Source organism: Corticium candelabrum, chromosome 11, assembly GCF_963422355.1.
Source record: "Corticium candelabrum chromosome 11, ooCorCand1.1, whole genome shotgun sequence".
Taxonomy (NCBI): Eukaryota; Metazoa; Porifera; class Homoscleromorpha; order Homosclerophorida; family Plakinidae; genus Corticium; species Corticium candelabrum.
Window position 1 is genome coordinate 4,492,388 of NC_085095.1, and position 17,219 is coordinate 4,509,606.

General features: G+C 43.3%; 1 protein-coding gene and 1 long non-coding RNA gene across 3 annotated transcripts; both read right to left on the reverse strand.

Annotated features, from left to right (window-relative positions):
• Positions 1-696: 696 nt before the first annotated feature.
• LOC134187155 (protein FAM200A-like) lies at positions 697-1,173 on the reverse strand. Its single transcript, XM_062655272.1, has one exon. The coding sequence runs from the start codon at positions 1,171-1,173 to the stop codon at positions 697-699; it is 477 nt and encodes a 158-aa protein (XP_062511256.1).
• A 9,267-nt stretch (positions 1,174-10,440) lies between these two features.
• LOC134187396 (uncharacterized) lies at positions 10,441-16,270 on the reverse strand. 2 transcript variants are annotated; one of them, XR_009971093.1, is made up of 3 exons: positions 16,069-16,270; positions 15,771-16,007; positions 10,441-10,700 (listed from the first exon to the last, which is right to left on the reverse strand). It is a non-coding gene; the product is annotated as an uncharacterized LOC134187396 (long non-coding RNA). The 2 variants fall into 2 exon arrangements; XR_009971092.1 differs by lacking the exon at positions 10,441-10,700 and adding an exon at positions 15,088-15,336.
• Positions 16,271-17,219: the final 949 nt, after the last annotated feature.

Sequence of the window (17,219 nt, forward strand, 5' to 3'; positions counted from 1 at the left end):
GACACAAAAGGATGGTCTCTGTCACCTCTCTCTGCAGACATTAGCGTAGACCTCAGCAAGTTGCAACGACCCCCCTTGAATTACAGGTGAAGGAGCTCACACTTTGAAGCTGTCTAATGCTGAGATTGCTAAGAAATCCCTACAAGACTTGCAATGGAAGGTACCTTGGTTGTACTGTAGTTGCACCATCAGGTATATATAGAAAAGAAATATGACAACCTCAATTTCATCAGCAGAAGGAGCCACTTCTCTGGGAGGACCAACTAACACACCTGCATGACTGTCATCTCCTCGACAACTCTAGATGTGTAGACTACGTGGTACTAACCAAGAATAACAGACGAAGCTCTAGCTCGCACCTCTCCGCAATTCCTGCATATCTCAGGTCTGCAAGAACATACACTCACACAGTGCGCACCTGCCGCTTTGCACTCGCAGCCTCGTCCATCGCATCTCACTCTAGCGCACTTCCCTCTGCAACTGCATCTCACACTTTCCTACCACACCGATCACGTTGTGTACCAATCAAAATATGGAGTCCAACAAAAACTTAATGGCTCAACTAGATTCTCTAACGTTTCTTCATCATCAGTTTCCCCTGAAAACATCATCTCATCCCTCGGGAACGCCATATTTTGATCTAGCTATGCGCAGAATCCAAAGCGAGGCAAAAGCAATCCGCGCGAGCAGGCAGTTTCACGAACATGCGCATAAATCTGAACTGTGCCACTTTAAGTGATCTAGAACGTCTTTTATAGTGGTTTCTACTTCGCCTGGAATCTCTTTCTGGGCATCTTTGGAAGCAAGTACCAGTCTATGGTTAAAACAATGCTGAGTAAAGAGCTTTGGATTATATTGTGCTTTCAGCTTAGCAGCCACTCCTTTTCTCACCCCTGTCATTACAGAAGCGCCATCGCTTGAGTATCCAACCAACGATTCCCTTGGTAATTCAAACTTCTCAAAGATGGCCTTTATTAAGTCAAAAATATTTTCTGAATCAGCCAAGAATCGTGTTTGGACACATTTTTTGGCAATATTGACAAATCGAACATACAAAATCAGCTGCTCTGTGACAGATGAGTCTGTCGTTTCATCAGCCATTGCAGGCCAAAACAATGAACTATTGACATCATCGTGTATTTCTTTCATAATATAATCATGTATGTTTACCATTCTACGAGTAACTGTTTGTCTGCTAGAGCACATCCTTGCAATTCAAGCAATTTCTCACATACCTCTTCTGTCGTTTGTCTTGAGATCGCATGCATCTCTGCAAATCGGGAGAACGCGTCTTGGATGACGAATATATATTGAGCGCCGTTATCAGTTTTCGGCAATGGACCCTTGATGTCTATTTCAATATTCTGCAATGGTTGTGTGGCCTGCTGTCGCTCTTTTAACGGTGCTCGTGCCCTTGGACATGCCGACATTCTTCTAGCGCAAACATCGCATGATTGTGTGTACTGTGCAACATCATCGCTGATTGTAGGCCATCAGAACCGCTGTAAGATTCTTTGAAGCGTTTTCTTCACTCCCTGGTGTCCTGAAAAGGGTTCATCGTGGGCAAGACGTAATATTTCTGCAACTAACGTCGACGGTACAACATTTTGCAACAGTCCAGACGGAGCGATCCTCTGGAGCACACCTTCAGGAGACCAAGTCAAATTTTCCTTCAGTATTACCTTTACCACCTTTGATTGATTTTTCATATCAACACGTGGGCCAACTTGGTCCCTACCCACAATATCGCTGATTTCCGTTAACAGTGGGTCACTCTGTTGTGCCTTCATAAATTCTTCCATAGACCAGTCGTCTCTTATACTGGCTACTAACGTTGCAGCTTCCGGAAGTCGAAATGCGGCGATCGGGTTGGGAGGGTTATTGTTCTGACCTATTTTCTCGGATTCGTCGAAGTTCAGGGTTTTCTCGTGTTCAAGTCGACTTAGAGCATCAGCCACAACGTTTTCTCGACTAGTTATATATTCTACAGTAAATGAATATTCTTCCAATTCCATAATCCATCTAGCACGTTTACCCCAGGGGTCTTTGGTATTGGCCAAAAACTGTAATGGACGATGGTCAGTTCTCAAACAAAACTTAGTTCCTATAAGATGATGGCGAAAATGACGGACAGCCATCACAATGGCGAGAAATTCTTTGTCATATACGGAATACTTCCTTTCTGATTTGGAAAGTGTCTTGCTGAAATAGGCAACTGGTCTTATTCCTTCTGGCGTCTGCTGAGCTAATTCTGCTCCTATCCCGACCATGGAAGCATCTGTTGTAAGAACATACGTTCTATCTGGATGTGGATGACTCAGAACTGTATTAGAAATCAACATCTCTTTTAAAGTGCTGAAAGCGATTTCACATTCGTGTGACCATTGAAAGGCTTTGTCACCCTCCAAGAGGTTATACATTGGTTTAGCGATAGATGCAAACCGCGGAATAAACCTTCGATACCAGCCCACCATACCCAAAAACATTCTAACCTCTTTGACGTTTGCAGGTTTGGGAATCTTCGCGATTGCGGCTGTTTTTTCTGCATCTGGGCCCAGTCCATCTTTGCTCACTCGTAGACCACAGAAGATAATTTCAGTCATTGCAAATTGACACTTCTTAGCATTAATTCGGAGGCCGTGATTTAACAGCGTCTTAAAAGTGTCTTATAACTGTTTAAGATGATCATCGAACGAAACCGACAAAACACAAAGATCGTCCATATACAGTACGAGTTGTAGGGGGGTCATGTGCCCAAACACGGAAGCCATCATCCTACAGAACGTCGCTGGAGCGCCTTTCAATCCGAATGGCATTCGATTGAACTCGTAAAGGCCCGACGGGGCTCGAAAGGCCGTCTTCTCCTTGTCGTTCTCAGCAATCGGCACTTGGTAGTATCCGTGCGCTAGATCAATGTGGCTGAAAAATTGGGCTCCTGCCATCGATTCCACAACTTCTATTAAATTTCCAGTTGGAATCGCCGTATCCTTAGTCTTGGAGTTGAGGGCGCGATAATCTACACAGAGACGTATTGAACCGTCTTTTTTTTATTGGGCACACCGGTGCTGCGTAGCCCGATTCAGATGGTCGTATCACGCCTCGTCTTTGCAGTTCCTGTACTTCTTCTTCAACTCCGAGTCTCCATTGCGTTGGCAGGCGACGAGGTCTACATGCAATCGGATTGTCCGTTGTTAGAGGAATGGTGTGCTCAATGTGAGTTACCTGTCCCTCGTTGCCTGGGTAAGCGAACACTTTGTTATACCTTCGCAGTAACCTCTCAAGGCGATTTTTTTGTTCCGTGGAAATGGACTCTCCAAGGGTCATTTCTGCGATAGGGTCGTACGTTATCTTACCAGTTTTTGTTGCATCGTCACGTGTTCTGCCTTCATTCATCATAGCTTCAGTAAACTCGGCTAACGATTGGCCTTTGTAAACGGTCACTGGGTCTTCCGTGACATTCAAGACGCGAACAGGAACATTCTTCTCTTTACCTCCTTCCGCTACAGTTGCACATCCCAGTAGACCCGATCGTTCAGTTAATTCATGCAGTACCTCTACTACACCCGTCCACGTGGTTGGAGTGTTTGAATGAATTCTTCCCCATATTGTCCGTTCTTCTCCTGGTGATATTACCACTCTGTCTGGTGAGTAGACTTGACCGAATTTTATCAGACAAACCGAACTAGTAGCCGCCGTGACAGTTTCGAATGTGGAGACCTTTTGACCATGGAGATACAGACTTTTCGTAGCAACGTCAATTTGCACGTTGAGATGTGCCAGTATGTCCGTCCCCAAGATACCATATTCGAGTCCTCTGACTACGTAGAATGATTGTGAAATCTTACTAGGACTAATCGTTAGTGTCAACATATCCGTCATGCCCGCACACCGAAGAGCAGATCCATCCACCATTATTGGTTGCCGGACCATACGACGTCGTAATGGTAAATTATTGGTCTTCACGACGCTGTACGGTAACAGGCTAATATCCGCTCCTGTATCGACTAAGAATGCGTAGTTTCGATCTTAAATTGTAGCCCTTACCAAAATGAGTCCGTGACTAGCGGTTGTAAAATTTGAAACACGCCCTTCTTTTGCCTGGTCTACACGGTTTGTTGCTGGGCAGGGAGCTGTACAATTCCTGGCGAGGTGTCCTGGCTTTAGACAACGGTGGCAATCTCGAATATGCGGACAATTCGGTCGAATGTGTTCAGGACTTCCACAAATATAACAGAAACGTCTTCTGGAGTTACGTCTACGATCTCGACCTACGTTATATCTTTCTGGTTGCCAAGGCTGTTGTTGACGGCTGTTCACTGATTGGGCGATATTTTTAGGCTCGTGAAATGACTGAATGTTGCCGACTTCCATAAATGACTGCGTTTCCGGTTCTGAAACATGACTTACCGGTAGATGTGATGGATACCTGCGCGATTGTTTCCCGATTCCCACCAACTGTAAGTGGTGGACCACATCTGTAAGGTCACGTAGCGATTTTGTCATATTAGACGCATCTAGTTTTACGTACAGTTGAAAGTTAGGTGGCAAACCCTCTAGAAATGCGTCTCGTGCAAGTGTCTTCACATCATTAGACTCGAGATAAGCAAAGTCAATCAATCTAGCTATCTCATGAGCAAACGCTTCAATCGGTTCCTCACCTTCCATCCATTTACGCTGTCTTAATTCTCTCACCGCTTGCATTCGGTCGGCTCCTCCGGACATGAACTCTCGTTTTAGCGAAGCTTCAATTGTTGCGTAGTCTGTCCTCTCGTCGTCTGTCAGTCGTCGATAGTTTTCAAACGCTGGTCCTACAAGTCTCGAGGCAAGAGTGAACGCTTTTTTTTCGTCATATTCTTTCAAAGATGTCCACACGGAAACACGGTCAAGAAATGAGAGCAAGTTACCCGAACCATCAAACGCTTGCGGAGAGTCTTTAGACATAACACAACTTTTACTCCTGCCACCAAAATGTTAAGGTGGTGCGAGTAGCAACACGACAGCCGAGTGAGTGTAACACCAATAATTGATTTATTGTGTGTGTCTCCTTTTATAGAACCCAATGAAATAGCGTGCTTTATCTAAGTAACGTGCACTGCGCAATACAAAGTATCAATACACTACAACGTGCTTCACCACATCTTTTCCTGTAGCCACCTACTTAGTTGATGCTGAAGTCAGAACTCTTGTTGCCAAAATTTGGATAGTCTGTCGCCAAATCGTGACGTCACACGACCTCTGTCGACAGAATTGGCGACATGACGACAGTTGGACAACTCTGTCGACGCTCACACATGCGCATTTGTTTGCGCACGCCCATTCGCTTAATCGAGCGAGCGCTCGATCAAGCGCTCGATCAATCGCCGCGTTCACTTGCGCACGCCTATTCGCTTGATCGATCGAGCGCTCAAATAAGCGTTTGATAATTCGATTGATCAAGAGCAGTCTAGAATATCTAGTGCACGCTGACTGGGTATTTTTGGCACAGTTGGCGCTCCCTAGCAGGAAGTGCGGTAGCACTTATACAGGGACTATTCTGTTCACCGGGACTATCCTGTTCACGTAGACTATTCTGTTCACAGTTGCTCCTATTCTGTTCATATTTGCTCCTATTCTGTTCACGGAGGACTAATTTAATTGTTTACGCAATTTGAACCCACCCTAGCGGGGACTATCCTGTTCATGGCGACTATCCTGTTCACAGGCGACTATCCTGTTCACGACTACTATTCTATGGCGACTATCCTGTTCACACTAGCCATACGGTGTTCATGCATGGCGACTATCCTGTTCACAGGCGACTATACTGTTCACGACCGACTATACTGTTCACGGCGACTATAGATCTCCATGTTCACTAGAGCTTCTGTTCACTAGCTAGACACTTCCTACAATTCCTGTTGGACGTCTCTAGATGGGAAGACTGACTCAAATATATTTTTATGTTTTAACAGATGTATCAAAGTAGATAATTAGTAATTATTTACAGCTACAATAGCATATAAGTGCACAAGTGTTATTTGAAATAGTGCACTGTTAATTAATTGGTTTTGAGAGTAGACAGATTTTTCGTTGAATTAGATAGACTATAAATAAAAATTGGATAAACAACAAATGTTTTTGCAAAGTTACTGTTAATGTAATTCCAACAATTGTTGTAAATGAACCTTTGATGTGAGAAATTGACGAAGAAGTATGCACCAGACAGCCTATAGTCACGTGACGTGCAAGCACTGCACGGAGGAGCGAGGCGAACGCGCACATTGATCGCAAATTTAGAGTCGCTGTAAACAGAATAGTCGCCGTGAACAGAATAGTCGCCGTGAACAGAATAGTCCACACTCTAGTGGACTATCCTGCTAACAGGGGACTTAACAGAATACGAATTGTAGTAGCTGTAAACAGACTAGTCGCTGTGAACAGAACAGTCGCTAGAACAGTCGCTGTGAACAGCTAGGACAGTCCCCCGTGAACAGAATACGTGTAGTCGCCTGTAAACAAGGTAGTCGCCGTGAACAAAATAGTCGCTGTGAACAGGATAGTCGCCGTGAACAGTATAGCGGGGACTATCTTGTTTACATGAACAGGATCGTCACTTGTGAACAGAATAGTCCACGCTATAGTGGGGACTAACTTGTTCACCTGAGACTACCTTGTTCATGTGAACAGGACAGTCGCCTGTGAACAGGATAGTCGCCATGAACACTGTATGGCTAGTGTGAACACGCAGAATTATAGTCGTTGTGAACAGGATAGTCGCCTGTGAACAAGATAGTCAGTCCCTGGTGAGCAGAATAGTCCACGCTAGCGGGACTATCCTGTTCACCGGGGACTATCCACGCTTTGTAGCACCCTAGCTTCGTCTGCGCCAATCAGTGTCCAGTATTCGCTTACAATAAGTGACATATTCCACTTCCGCTACATATTGACCGGTCAATAAATCGGCTGTATAACTGCCTGGGGCTACTGGTTTATCAAGACGTAAATTGTTTGTACAAGGATATCAACGCCTCAGCTGGGTGCTACAAGCCGGTTATAGACCTTCTGGCAAGTGTATAAACGAATACACCCCGCTTCGCCCAGCTTGTTAGCACTAGGGCTTCGCCCTGGTGCCAACTCGTGAGCAGAGCGGGGTGTATTTCGTTTATACACTCGCCAGCGGTCTATAACCTATACATAGCGGGGACTATCCTGTTCACCGGGGACTATCCTGTTCACGTGAACAGGATAGTCCCCGCTAGGGTGGGTTCAAATTGCGTGAACAAAATAGTCCCGGTGAACAGAATAGGAGCAAATATGAACAGAATAGTCCACGTGAACAGGATAGTCCCCGTGAACAGAATAGTCCCTGTACAGCACTCCCTATGTAGGGATGCGAAGAATCTAAAATGGCGGCCCATACAAAAGTATCCAAACGCATCCGAACCGGATCTCTCAGAACTCATTACAGAGACCTCGGACCCACGTAGCGCTCAACTTCAAACGTTCCTAATGGTAGCCAGACTATCACCGCTGACACTAAGCGCCTCAGAAGCTGGCTATAGGCAAGTAAAAAAAACCCGATTTATTCTTTCACATTTCACATTTCACTCTTGTCAGCCAAGCTAGCGCCTCACTCGAAGCAGCTACAACGATGAGAGTCACACCAAACGATTTGCTCTTGTCCGAAGAATTGCACTGACCCAACAGCTAGAAATGTGCAAAGTCACTTTGTATCAGTCAACTGCTGCCATGCAATTCCACGTACTGCTTCCCACAACGCCATGTTGTTCCAGTCACGTGTGTACATGTGACTACCGTTTGGAAGCCTAGCTGCCACTTCCACCTGCTGCTACATGCTGCCTAGAGTTGCGTGTAGTTGAATATGTACGACTATGTTCAACGGCACAGCATTCTGTCTGACTCTGAGCCTCTGTGCATGTAAGCGTGTATCTCTTCCGTGGAACCCTACTGCTGCTGCTACGCAATTCTATACAGCTTCCATAACTAGCGCCATGTTGTTCCGGTCACGTGTGTAGCTAGTAATTGTAGACCTATTATTAGCTGGTGGAAACTACCATTTGGGACCATAAATTATAATTAGCTGCCATGCCACTTCCACAGTGTTCTTACAGTTGCTTGTAGTTGAACATTGAAATGTACAACTATGTTCAACGGGGTGCTGTCCGTGAGCGTGTACTGTATGCTTGACAGTAGAGATGCGTGGGAGTTGTTATTCCGTACATCCGCCAGCTGCTATGTAGCTAATCGAGTGTAAAGATGGGAGTTGTTAAACAACTAAAATAAACATATTTATTAATGCACCAGAGTTGTTTATTGATGCAATCAATGTTGTTCCGATACCACACTCTCAGATGCGACAATTTTAAATGGCCACCCATACAAATGTATCCAAAGACGTGCTATCCAGACTTTAAAAAAAACATTTTGAGAAAATGATGGGTATGTAGGGATGGGTATGTACTTAATCCTGCTCATCTCCTACATGATACGTTGGATCGGCGCTACACGAGTCTGGGAGGGAGGGAGGGAGGGAGGGAGGGAGGGAGGAAGGGAGGGAGGGACGGAGGGAGGAAGGGAGGGAGGAAGGGAGGGACGGAGGGAGGAAGGGAGGGACGGAGGGACGGAGGGAGGGAGGGAGGGAGAGAGAGAGAGAGAGAAAGAGAAATAATATTATATTTTATATCAAACTACTAACAGACAAAACCGGCAAATCCCAAGCAATTACATCAGCATCTAACATTAATCTACTTTGTATCATACGAGCATTAAATTTCCACAAATTAACAGACAATTGTTGCATTAAATTAGAATATGCTTGTGTAAAGGAATACTAGTCGCAGTCACTACTTTAGACGCAATAGCTTCAATAGTATCCAGACTAGTAGGAGTCCAACAACCATACATTTCCACTGCTAGTGGGAAGAACAAAGCACCACTGTCAGCAACTGCTTCTTTGTACTTGAGATCTTTTTCAAGTTCACCTTCTGCTGCAGCTGAACCGGCAGAATTTGCACTGTTGGCAACAAATTTCAATTGGACTGTGTTACGGATGGTTAGGTCAATATAGGCAGGACGTCCAAACAGAAAGTTGGGATGGTAAACATCACCAGGGCGATTGTTATTCTGTGACGAAAATGTCTGTTCTAGTAAAGTTCCTTTGTCATCTATCAACAGCGCATTATAGATGGTGTCCCTCAAAGCATCGTGACGTTTTGATCTCAACGAGTTCTTACGACAGCCGAGAAGATGATCACCAAACTTGTCAATCAATTGAGCACATGGGCAGCATACAGCGTTTGGATGAGACGGAAAAAGAGGAATACCCAGCCGAAGTCGTAGAGCAACAGTGAACTCATGCCTGGACATAGCAAGCCCGAGATTTGGGTTGGGAATGGCTGTGAGCCATGCCCCTGCATGTGGTTCAGATATTGCGTTTAGTCTAGCTTGGTCACGAATAGTTGAACATTGTTTCAATGAATCAAACTTCCGTGTATCCACTTGCTTTTGCTATTATATATATATATATATATATATATATATATATAATATGCAGGCCCATAGCAAGCAAATCGAAAGTGGTCCGGCCTAACGTGCACCAAAAAGCATGTGTAAAGGTAGCCTCGTATTTCCACTGCCCCGTGGAGCTGCAAAATGGATCTGAAAGTTTGAGACTACCTTGATTTAGTCGACAATTACAAAATGTGGAGTTTGCATGTATGTGATCAATAACATAAGCTGTCTTTTTACTAACTAGATTACTTATCTGAAATGGAAGTAGATGAAATAGGCCTCTGGAAGTATGTGTCTAGACATAGTAGACACATCTTGTGTAATATGAATAGACGTTAGACATGTGACAGTCTTCCACTTTACAGAAACAAAATTGTTGAGCTTTTCCTTCTTTAAGCAAACTGCAACACTTCTTTTGTGTCGGCCCCAGGTTTCAAACTGTGCTTCCTTCACGTAGTTTTAGGTATAAAACCGCAAATCGACCTTCAAGTGACCTGTATGTGATGAAATAGTTCTACAGCCTGTCTTCTTACCATATAATCGTGAATGGTTTGATTTTTGTTGAAGTCTACAGGTTAAGTTTCTGTGATTGATGTATTAATTAATCACTCACACACACACACACACACACACACACACACACACACACACACACACACACACACACACACACACAACACACACACATACACACAAGAAATACACAGATGACCACTCACCCACACATGTGATATATTAGTTATTGTAGAGATTCCATACACATCAGAAACAAAATACCACGAATTCACACAATAATTCAATCCAAGGACGTTTTTCAGTCTTGCATTAAGTTTGAAATTATCTTTTGGAAATTTCTGCAATGTATAACTCTACAATAACGACTACATCATTACTGAACACATCTACAACTAAATGTGTGCATGTGTGTATTTGTCTAATTTTGTAATTATTATTAATAAATTTAAGTAATTATCTAAACATACCAAAAAGATTTCAGTGCACCAGCAATCATCGCGTTGGAAGAGTATGGCTTCTGAAACTCACTACTCGTATTCATTTGTACCGTTTCCACGACGTGCAGCAAACGACGATCACAAACTGGGGTCCTCTGAGCTGCTGATCGAAGAGCGTGCACACACGTTCCACAGTTCATCTATGTAGAATACAAGGCGGTAACGTGTCCATTGTATCTAGAATAGCGCACGTTACTTTGTAACACATTAATATTAACTAATGATTGTTGCATTGATATTACAAAAAAAGTAAATTTTACACATTTGATAATGCGTGGTACAATATTCGTGTCTATTGATATCAGTGCGGCCGAGAGCGGCAGACTGATATCAACCCGTTGTTATCGGCTTCCGTAGTATAGAGAGAGAGTTGCGACAACCCGGATAATGGGCGCCATTTTGTGTCCAGCCGACTGTATTAAAAATACTTGTATAAATTGTACAAACATCGATGAAGCTTGAAGTTAATGGAACTTATTACTCTAGGTATGAACAACACTTTCCCTAATTTTGAGGAACTTTGTATGTACGTAGAGTATTTTTCAACAGCGGCTCTGGTTAGAGCAAACTTGTCATTTTGGAAGATCTCATGTTGCTTTCCTTGGTACTTAAAAACTAAGTGATTGCATCAACGGGAAGTGAAACTCATGAAACTGTGAGATTTGCCGTGGTGTGCGCTGCCTCGGAGTTCGAACTGTCTCAGTAGTTATGCTTTTCCAGATGTTGCAGGGGTAGCCAGACTGAGATTAGTCAACGAAGGGGCACAGGGACACCTTTAAAGTTGTTTCTTTGTTTTTGGCTTATAATATATTAAAAGTTACACTATATTTTTAATTTCTAATTACCTCTCATGACCATGCAATTTTCAGTATGGTTCATGCACCATATAATTTCCAATACAATGGGCTTGAAGACAATGGCAAAAGTAAAATTGTCAGTAAAGTAGTAAGCAACTGTCTGCTTCTACCATGATACTAACCCACCCAACCTAAACGTGCGTGGCACGCCCATGCTTAAGTTGACCAGGCAGTGTGCCTTTGCCTCTGACCACTACTTGTATCAAACTCAACTCCTGGGGTAATGGACATTTCATCCCTGTCAGACAGCAACGTTTCTCCTGTTCACAAAGATGCTGCAGCTTTGAGTGAAGGTGGTCTATGGTAGGGTTAGAAGAGATGGTTGACATTCTTTGCTGAAGAGTACGCACAGATAGCAATGGATGCTGCTGTTTCAAAAGTAGGTTGTATTCAACATACCCACAAGCAAATCGAAGTTCTTAATGGTCGGCGATGTCCAAAGCATACCTCTCATGCTATAGACCTCTTGAAAGAGCGGTGAGCTGGTCTTTTCTTTAAAAATGCTAAATCTTTGCAAAATTGTTCTCTTCTCGTGTTTAGCTTGAACTAGCTCTCTCGTCAGTTCCCTTAATTATTTTGCATTCTAGCTGAGACAGGGTGTCAAGTGATGAAACCTCATCATCACACAATTACTTTTCTTATATCATCAACTGCAACCATCTCTCCTGCAGAACCAACAAATAGATGTTTTAACTAGTTGTACGGTATCTGTAAGCGCCTCGCATTCGTGAGTAACACATCCAACGGAGTTTTCAGGCCTTCAACTGAAACGCCGAGTCCTAGCTAGACAATACCTAGTTGTTGAAACCCTAGCTGTCATGGAAGTAAACATACAAACTTCCTAGTAGTTTATAAATTACGTATATAGGGCAGGTATAGGTAGTCGTCGTTTTGCGATCGTGATCAAGACAATTGAAATGTACAGTCTAGGTATGCACTCAGTTCTGTTGCAACGACAGTGGTATGGTATTATTTACTGACATAGAAATTGATATCAGCAAACATTGACTATCAACAGTGTTAGATGCAGCACAGTGTAGTAAAGGATCTAGTACGGGACGTGTGAATAGTTGACTGTAGGTGGCATTCAACTCCTGAAGGTGTTTCTGGTTGTCACGTACACACAGTCCCTAGCTACAATACAAAAGGATGGGACGACGGAAGTTCATGAAGCGTTTTCGTCACCGTTTGCTCACCTAAACGAATCGTTCCTAGACTCATCTGTAGTCGGACACGGAAACGATTTTCTAAGGTAGGTCCTATCATGAAACGTGGTCGTGGGAAGGAAAATTTCAGATTTGTGTACACACACACACACACACACACACACACACACACACACACACACACACACACACACACACACACACACACACACACACACACATCAGCCATGGCCAAATGCGGCCCCTGGGCAATTTTTGTGGCCCCTCAGACACTCCCTTTCTAAAGAACATTTATCCTGTCTTGCGTCCCAGCCTGGCAGGTCTTTCCCTCCTTGCGTTAAGAGGCCCTGGGGCTCCGAGGGTAAACAACATTATGCGGTATTCCAAAGGCGGAAATAGTGTCTGCCGGCGAGTTACAGCCAGATGTGGTTGCTCTCGCCATGAATAGAGATCCGTGGAGACTGTTCCGTCGTGAGACTCAGACGAGTAGTAGTCCTATCGTGTATCTGCCAAAAATCCATCAGGTATGCCAATGCTGCACCACCGCAGTCGCCTAGACAGACTCAGTCACACCAGCCGTCACCAGTGCAGGAAAGTCTGGAATCTGAAACGTTTATTAGCGGTTGCAGTGACAAACAAACGCAGTCATGTTTACTGTTGGACCAGCCAGGGCCAGCCTCAGATGAGGACTTTGTAGTGGTCTCGACGACAGTGTGGACACGGGGGACACCTGATCCAGCTTACGATTGTTTTGAGGGGCCACCAGCAAAATCGCGTTGCCTCTCTGTCGCATCTGACTGTTCAATGTCAAATGAGACCGTTGTAACACTCGTCTCAGTGTCAGGAGGAGATCATCGACGTCATAGAAAGTCAGCCGACTGTGGACGTCTGTGGACGTCTGTGGGACTCTGAATGGGAAACAGTGTATCTTGTAAGGTATGACGACAAAGGCAATAAATGTGTGTGCTTGAAGTGTAATAAGACATTGGAGACCGTGAAGAAATATACCCTTCAGCGGCATTATGAGAGTAACCACTGTGGTACTAAAGCATCGAGTACCAAGAAAAGGGAACTTTTTGTGAAGCAAGCAACGAAAAAGATAGAAGAAATGCAGACGTCATTTGTGAAAACGTTCAACTCAAACAATTTACAGCAGTTAGCGGCATACAAACTTTCTCATACTCTTGTAAAACACCCCAAGCCACTTAGTTTTGGAGAAGCAGTCGTTGGCTGGGCAAAGTCATGTGACAAGGAGTCCAAGGTTTTCAAGAACATTTCAAAAAGTAGACAAAGTCTTACACGCCACGTTTCTAAAATGGGTGATTTTATTCAGGAAGAAAGCGGGAGAAACATCCAATCGTCTCCATGTTGGGGAATTTAGATGGATGAGAGTACAAACAAGGGAGGCTTTGCACAGGCAGTAATTTATTGCAGATATGTTGACTTGGAGGCATGCCACGTTGAAACACGATTTTTGACTATCCTAAGAATAGAAGGCAGCCTTAATGCTGAAAACTTGTTTCAAACTTTTGACCGGTTTGTAAACAAGGAAGATCTACCGAAAGAGAAGTTGGTGTCTTTTTTCAGTGATGGAGCTTCAGTAATGACATCAGAAGGAAGAGGGGTATCTGGACATCTCAGACGAAACTATAATCAGAGTATTTTTTTTCAGCATTGCATTGTCCATAGACAAGTATTGGCTGCCAAGAGCGGACTTGAAGAACTCCCTGATAATGTACATTGAACTGTGGATGGTGTGATAAGACATTTCAAAAACAGTCATGTTCAAAGAGAGAAACTAAAGCTATCATCGAATTGAGTGATGAAGGGCATGAATATCATCAACTAGTGGCTTATCACAGAGTAAGATGGTTGTCTCTGAATGTCTGCGTTCAAAGACTTGCTGATCTTCTGCCAGATATTGTGTCATATTTTGAACTAGAGGCTCATAACACCTCAATTCGACGGAGTGAACGTGTAAACTTGCAAGAGCTGTATGACGAGTTAGTTGACCCCAAATTTCAACTGTACCTTTACTTTCTTCAGGGTCGTCTACCTACATTAGCTGGAACAAATAGTCAGCTACAAACAAAAGGTCAAGACCTTTTCACATCATATCAAAAGATAGCTGGGTTCAAGAAAACGTTCCTCGAGCCCATACTCCATGAAGTGGAAGGCGGTCTTCACGAAAGTAACATTCGAAAGAACGTGGACAATATAGACTATGACTGTACACAGTTTGATGATTTCAAGGACAAGGTAATTTCATCCGGCCAGCTCTCCTATGCTCAGTTGCATGAAGTGATGAAGAACATCTTCAATTTCACAGTTGCTATAGGCAGATCACTCGATTCTCGTTTTCCAGAACTGGACTTTGTTGTCCAAAACGTCAGCTTTTTGAATCCAGCAAACCGCAAGTACTCTAAATGTGACGTAGAAGCAGTTGTCAGAAAGTACTGTAGAAACAGTTTCAATGGTCCTGTTGCGAAAAGGCAATTTAGCGTCTACATGAATGCATGATGAGTCGATGGATTACCTCTTTCTGCAATGTGAAAAGCAGCCTGATACATTCTTCAGCAGATTAACGCAGATGGCGGAATATGACCAATTTGGATTGCTGGGGGTAACGCTCATGTGTATGAGTCCTGATACTGTTGAATGTGAACGTGCATTTTCGAGCATGAACCTGACAAAAGACAAGTGCAGTACAAGAATGACCCAAGACAACCTGGAAAGTCGCTTGGCAGTCTTCATGGACACTAGAACTCTTTCGTCTTTCCATTTCAAGATCTTGACAGCATTTAGTTAAACAGTTTATGGAGAATTCTTTTGTATTAGTTACATTAGTATATATTTACTAACAGATAGATACCTGTACGGGAATACCAATGATAGTTCAGTGTGTTCATTACATACGTGCTAATTAATTAGTGCTTGCCATTGGTAAGTGCATTAGTGGCTTCTGTCAACTTCCACATTTCCAGATCTGGCCCCTGAAATTCAAGTCCTTGGCCATGGCTGATATATATATATATATATATATATATATATATATATATATATATATATACCAAAAGCTCGATGGAGAGCCATATAGGACCACGCCCCTTTCTGTTGTGGGACCCGGATTAGAAGCCTCGCTACGTTCGGCAATAATTGCCATAGTGAACAAGTGCATTTATTTCATCACAAGTCCAAATTCATATATTTTGTATATTGCTCACCAGCATTTGAAGAAACTTGTGCTCCCGGCCTCCACGGAAAAACAGCTAGTAGGAATGATCCAACAAGTGAGGGGAGCTCTTGATTCCAGATCTACCCTTTGTCTTAATTGAAGGAGACTTTCTCCGAAAGTCAGCTTTGCGATGAGGAAATATCGTCGAAATGGCATATTTACTTTCAGCTTTCTCTTCCTGTCAGCTCTGCATGCAATTCTCGAATTGAGACTCGTCAAAATGAGCCTAAAGGAAAACAAGTAAAGAAACAACAATTCCCTAAAAGTTTTCATGCCTTCTACATTACCTCGTAGAGAAATAAGCTCGTCGGAGATGACGCCCAACAAATGTCGATCGCCTCCCTTAATTTCGCCTCCGAAATCTTTCTTCTTGCAGGGTCTTTTGGAAAGCGACACAGCTTGTACCCTTTTCAGTTGTATTCCTGCATCCCCAAGCGCAACAGCAAGGCATTCTGCAAGCAGTGACTAAACAAAGCAACCATGTCTTGATTCGTTCAGTGTACAACTGGACACAAAATGGCGCCCATAATATCACGTGACCAAATCGTCATGTCGCAACTTTCTGTAGATATGGCTCCAGGCGCGACGTTCGATTCTCGGTAGTTAGTGGCCATGTTACAAGCGCGATTTTGACATAAACGAACTGCTGTCTTTCTGCGCACCTTCCAAGCAGTAACATGCACCCTTTATTCAAAAGGGGCCTCAGTCTTGAACGTCGTCTGCTGAACGTTGTTTCCTCGCCACAAATCGACTTCAAATAAATTCAAACGCAGGTAAAGTAATTTATAATTGCTATTCTTTGCAGTTAATTATACAAATTTCTAATTTTCTTGAAATCTTTTTTGAGTGCACATTAGTAACTGGATTGTGCGTCAATATTTGCACTGTTGCATCCACTGCATACATCAAATTGTGTACTATGTATTGCAAATTTATTTCCTGTGCGCAATTGAATAATATGGAATTAATAATAGGGTACATGCATACCTGAGATATGCCTTCTAGCCAATTGGCATTTATTTCAAACAATGTACATACCATGGCATTGGTCGTTATATGGTTGGTGACAGGAATGACAGTACATATACTGTGTGTGTGTGTGTGTGTGTGTGTGTGTGTGTGTGTGTGTGTGTGTGTGTGTGTGTCTGTGTCTGTGTCTGTGTCTGTGTCTGTCTGTCTTTTTTGTCTGTCCAATACATATATTTTCAAACCTGAAATCTACAATCAACACAACTAAGCAACTCTACTGTCCCAATCGCACAAAATCTCTACCAAACTAAAATTCTACATAAACCAGCCCTATATAGGGCTGTACAGTAAAGAACTTTAATAATTGTGTATATTGTTCATTCTCTTGACTTTCCTTGTATGTTCCAGTAAGCGGGATGTCTTCCTGGAAATCACTCTAGCATTACATTGTTGTAACTGAACTGATAAA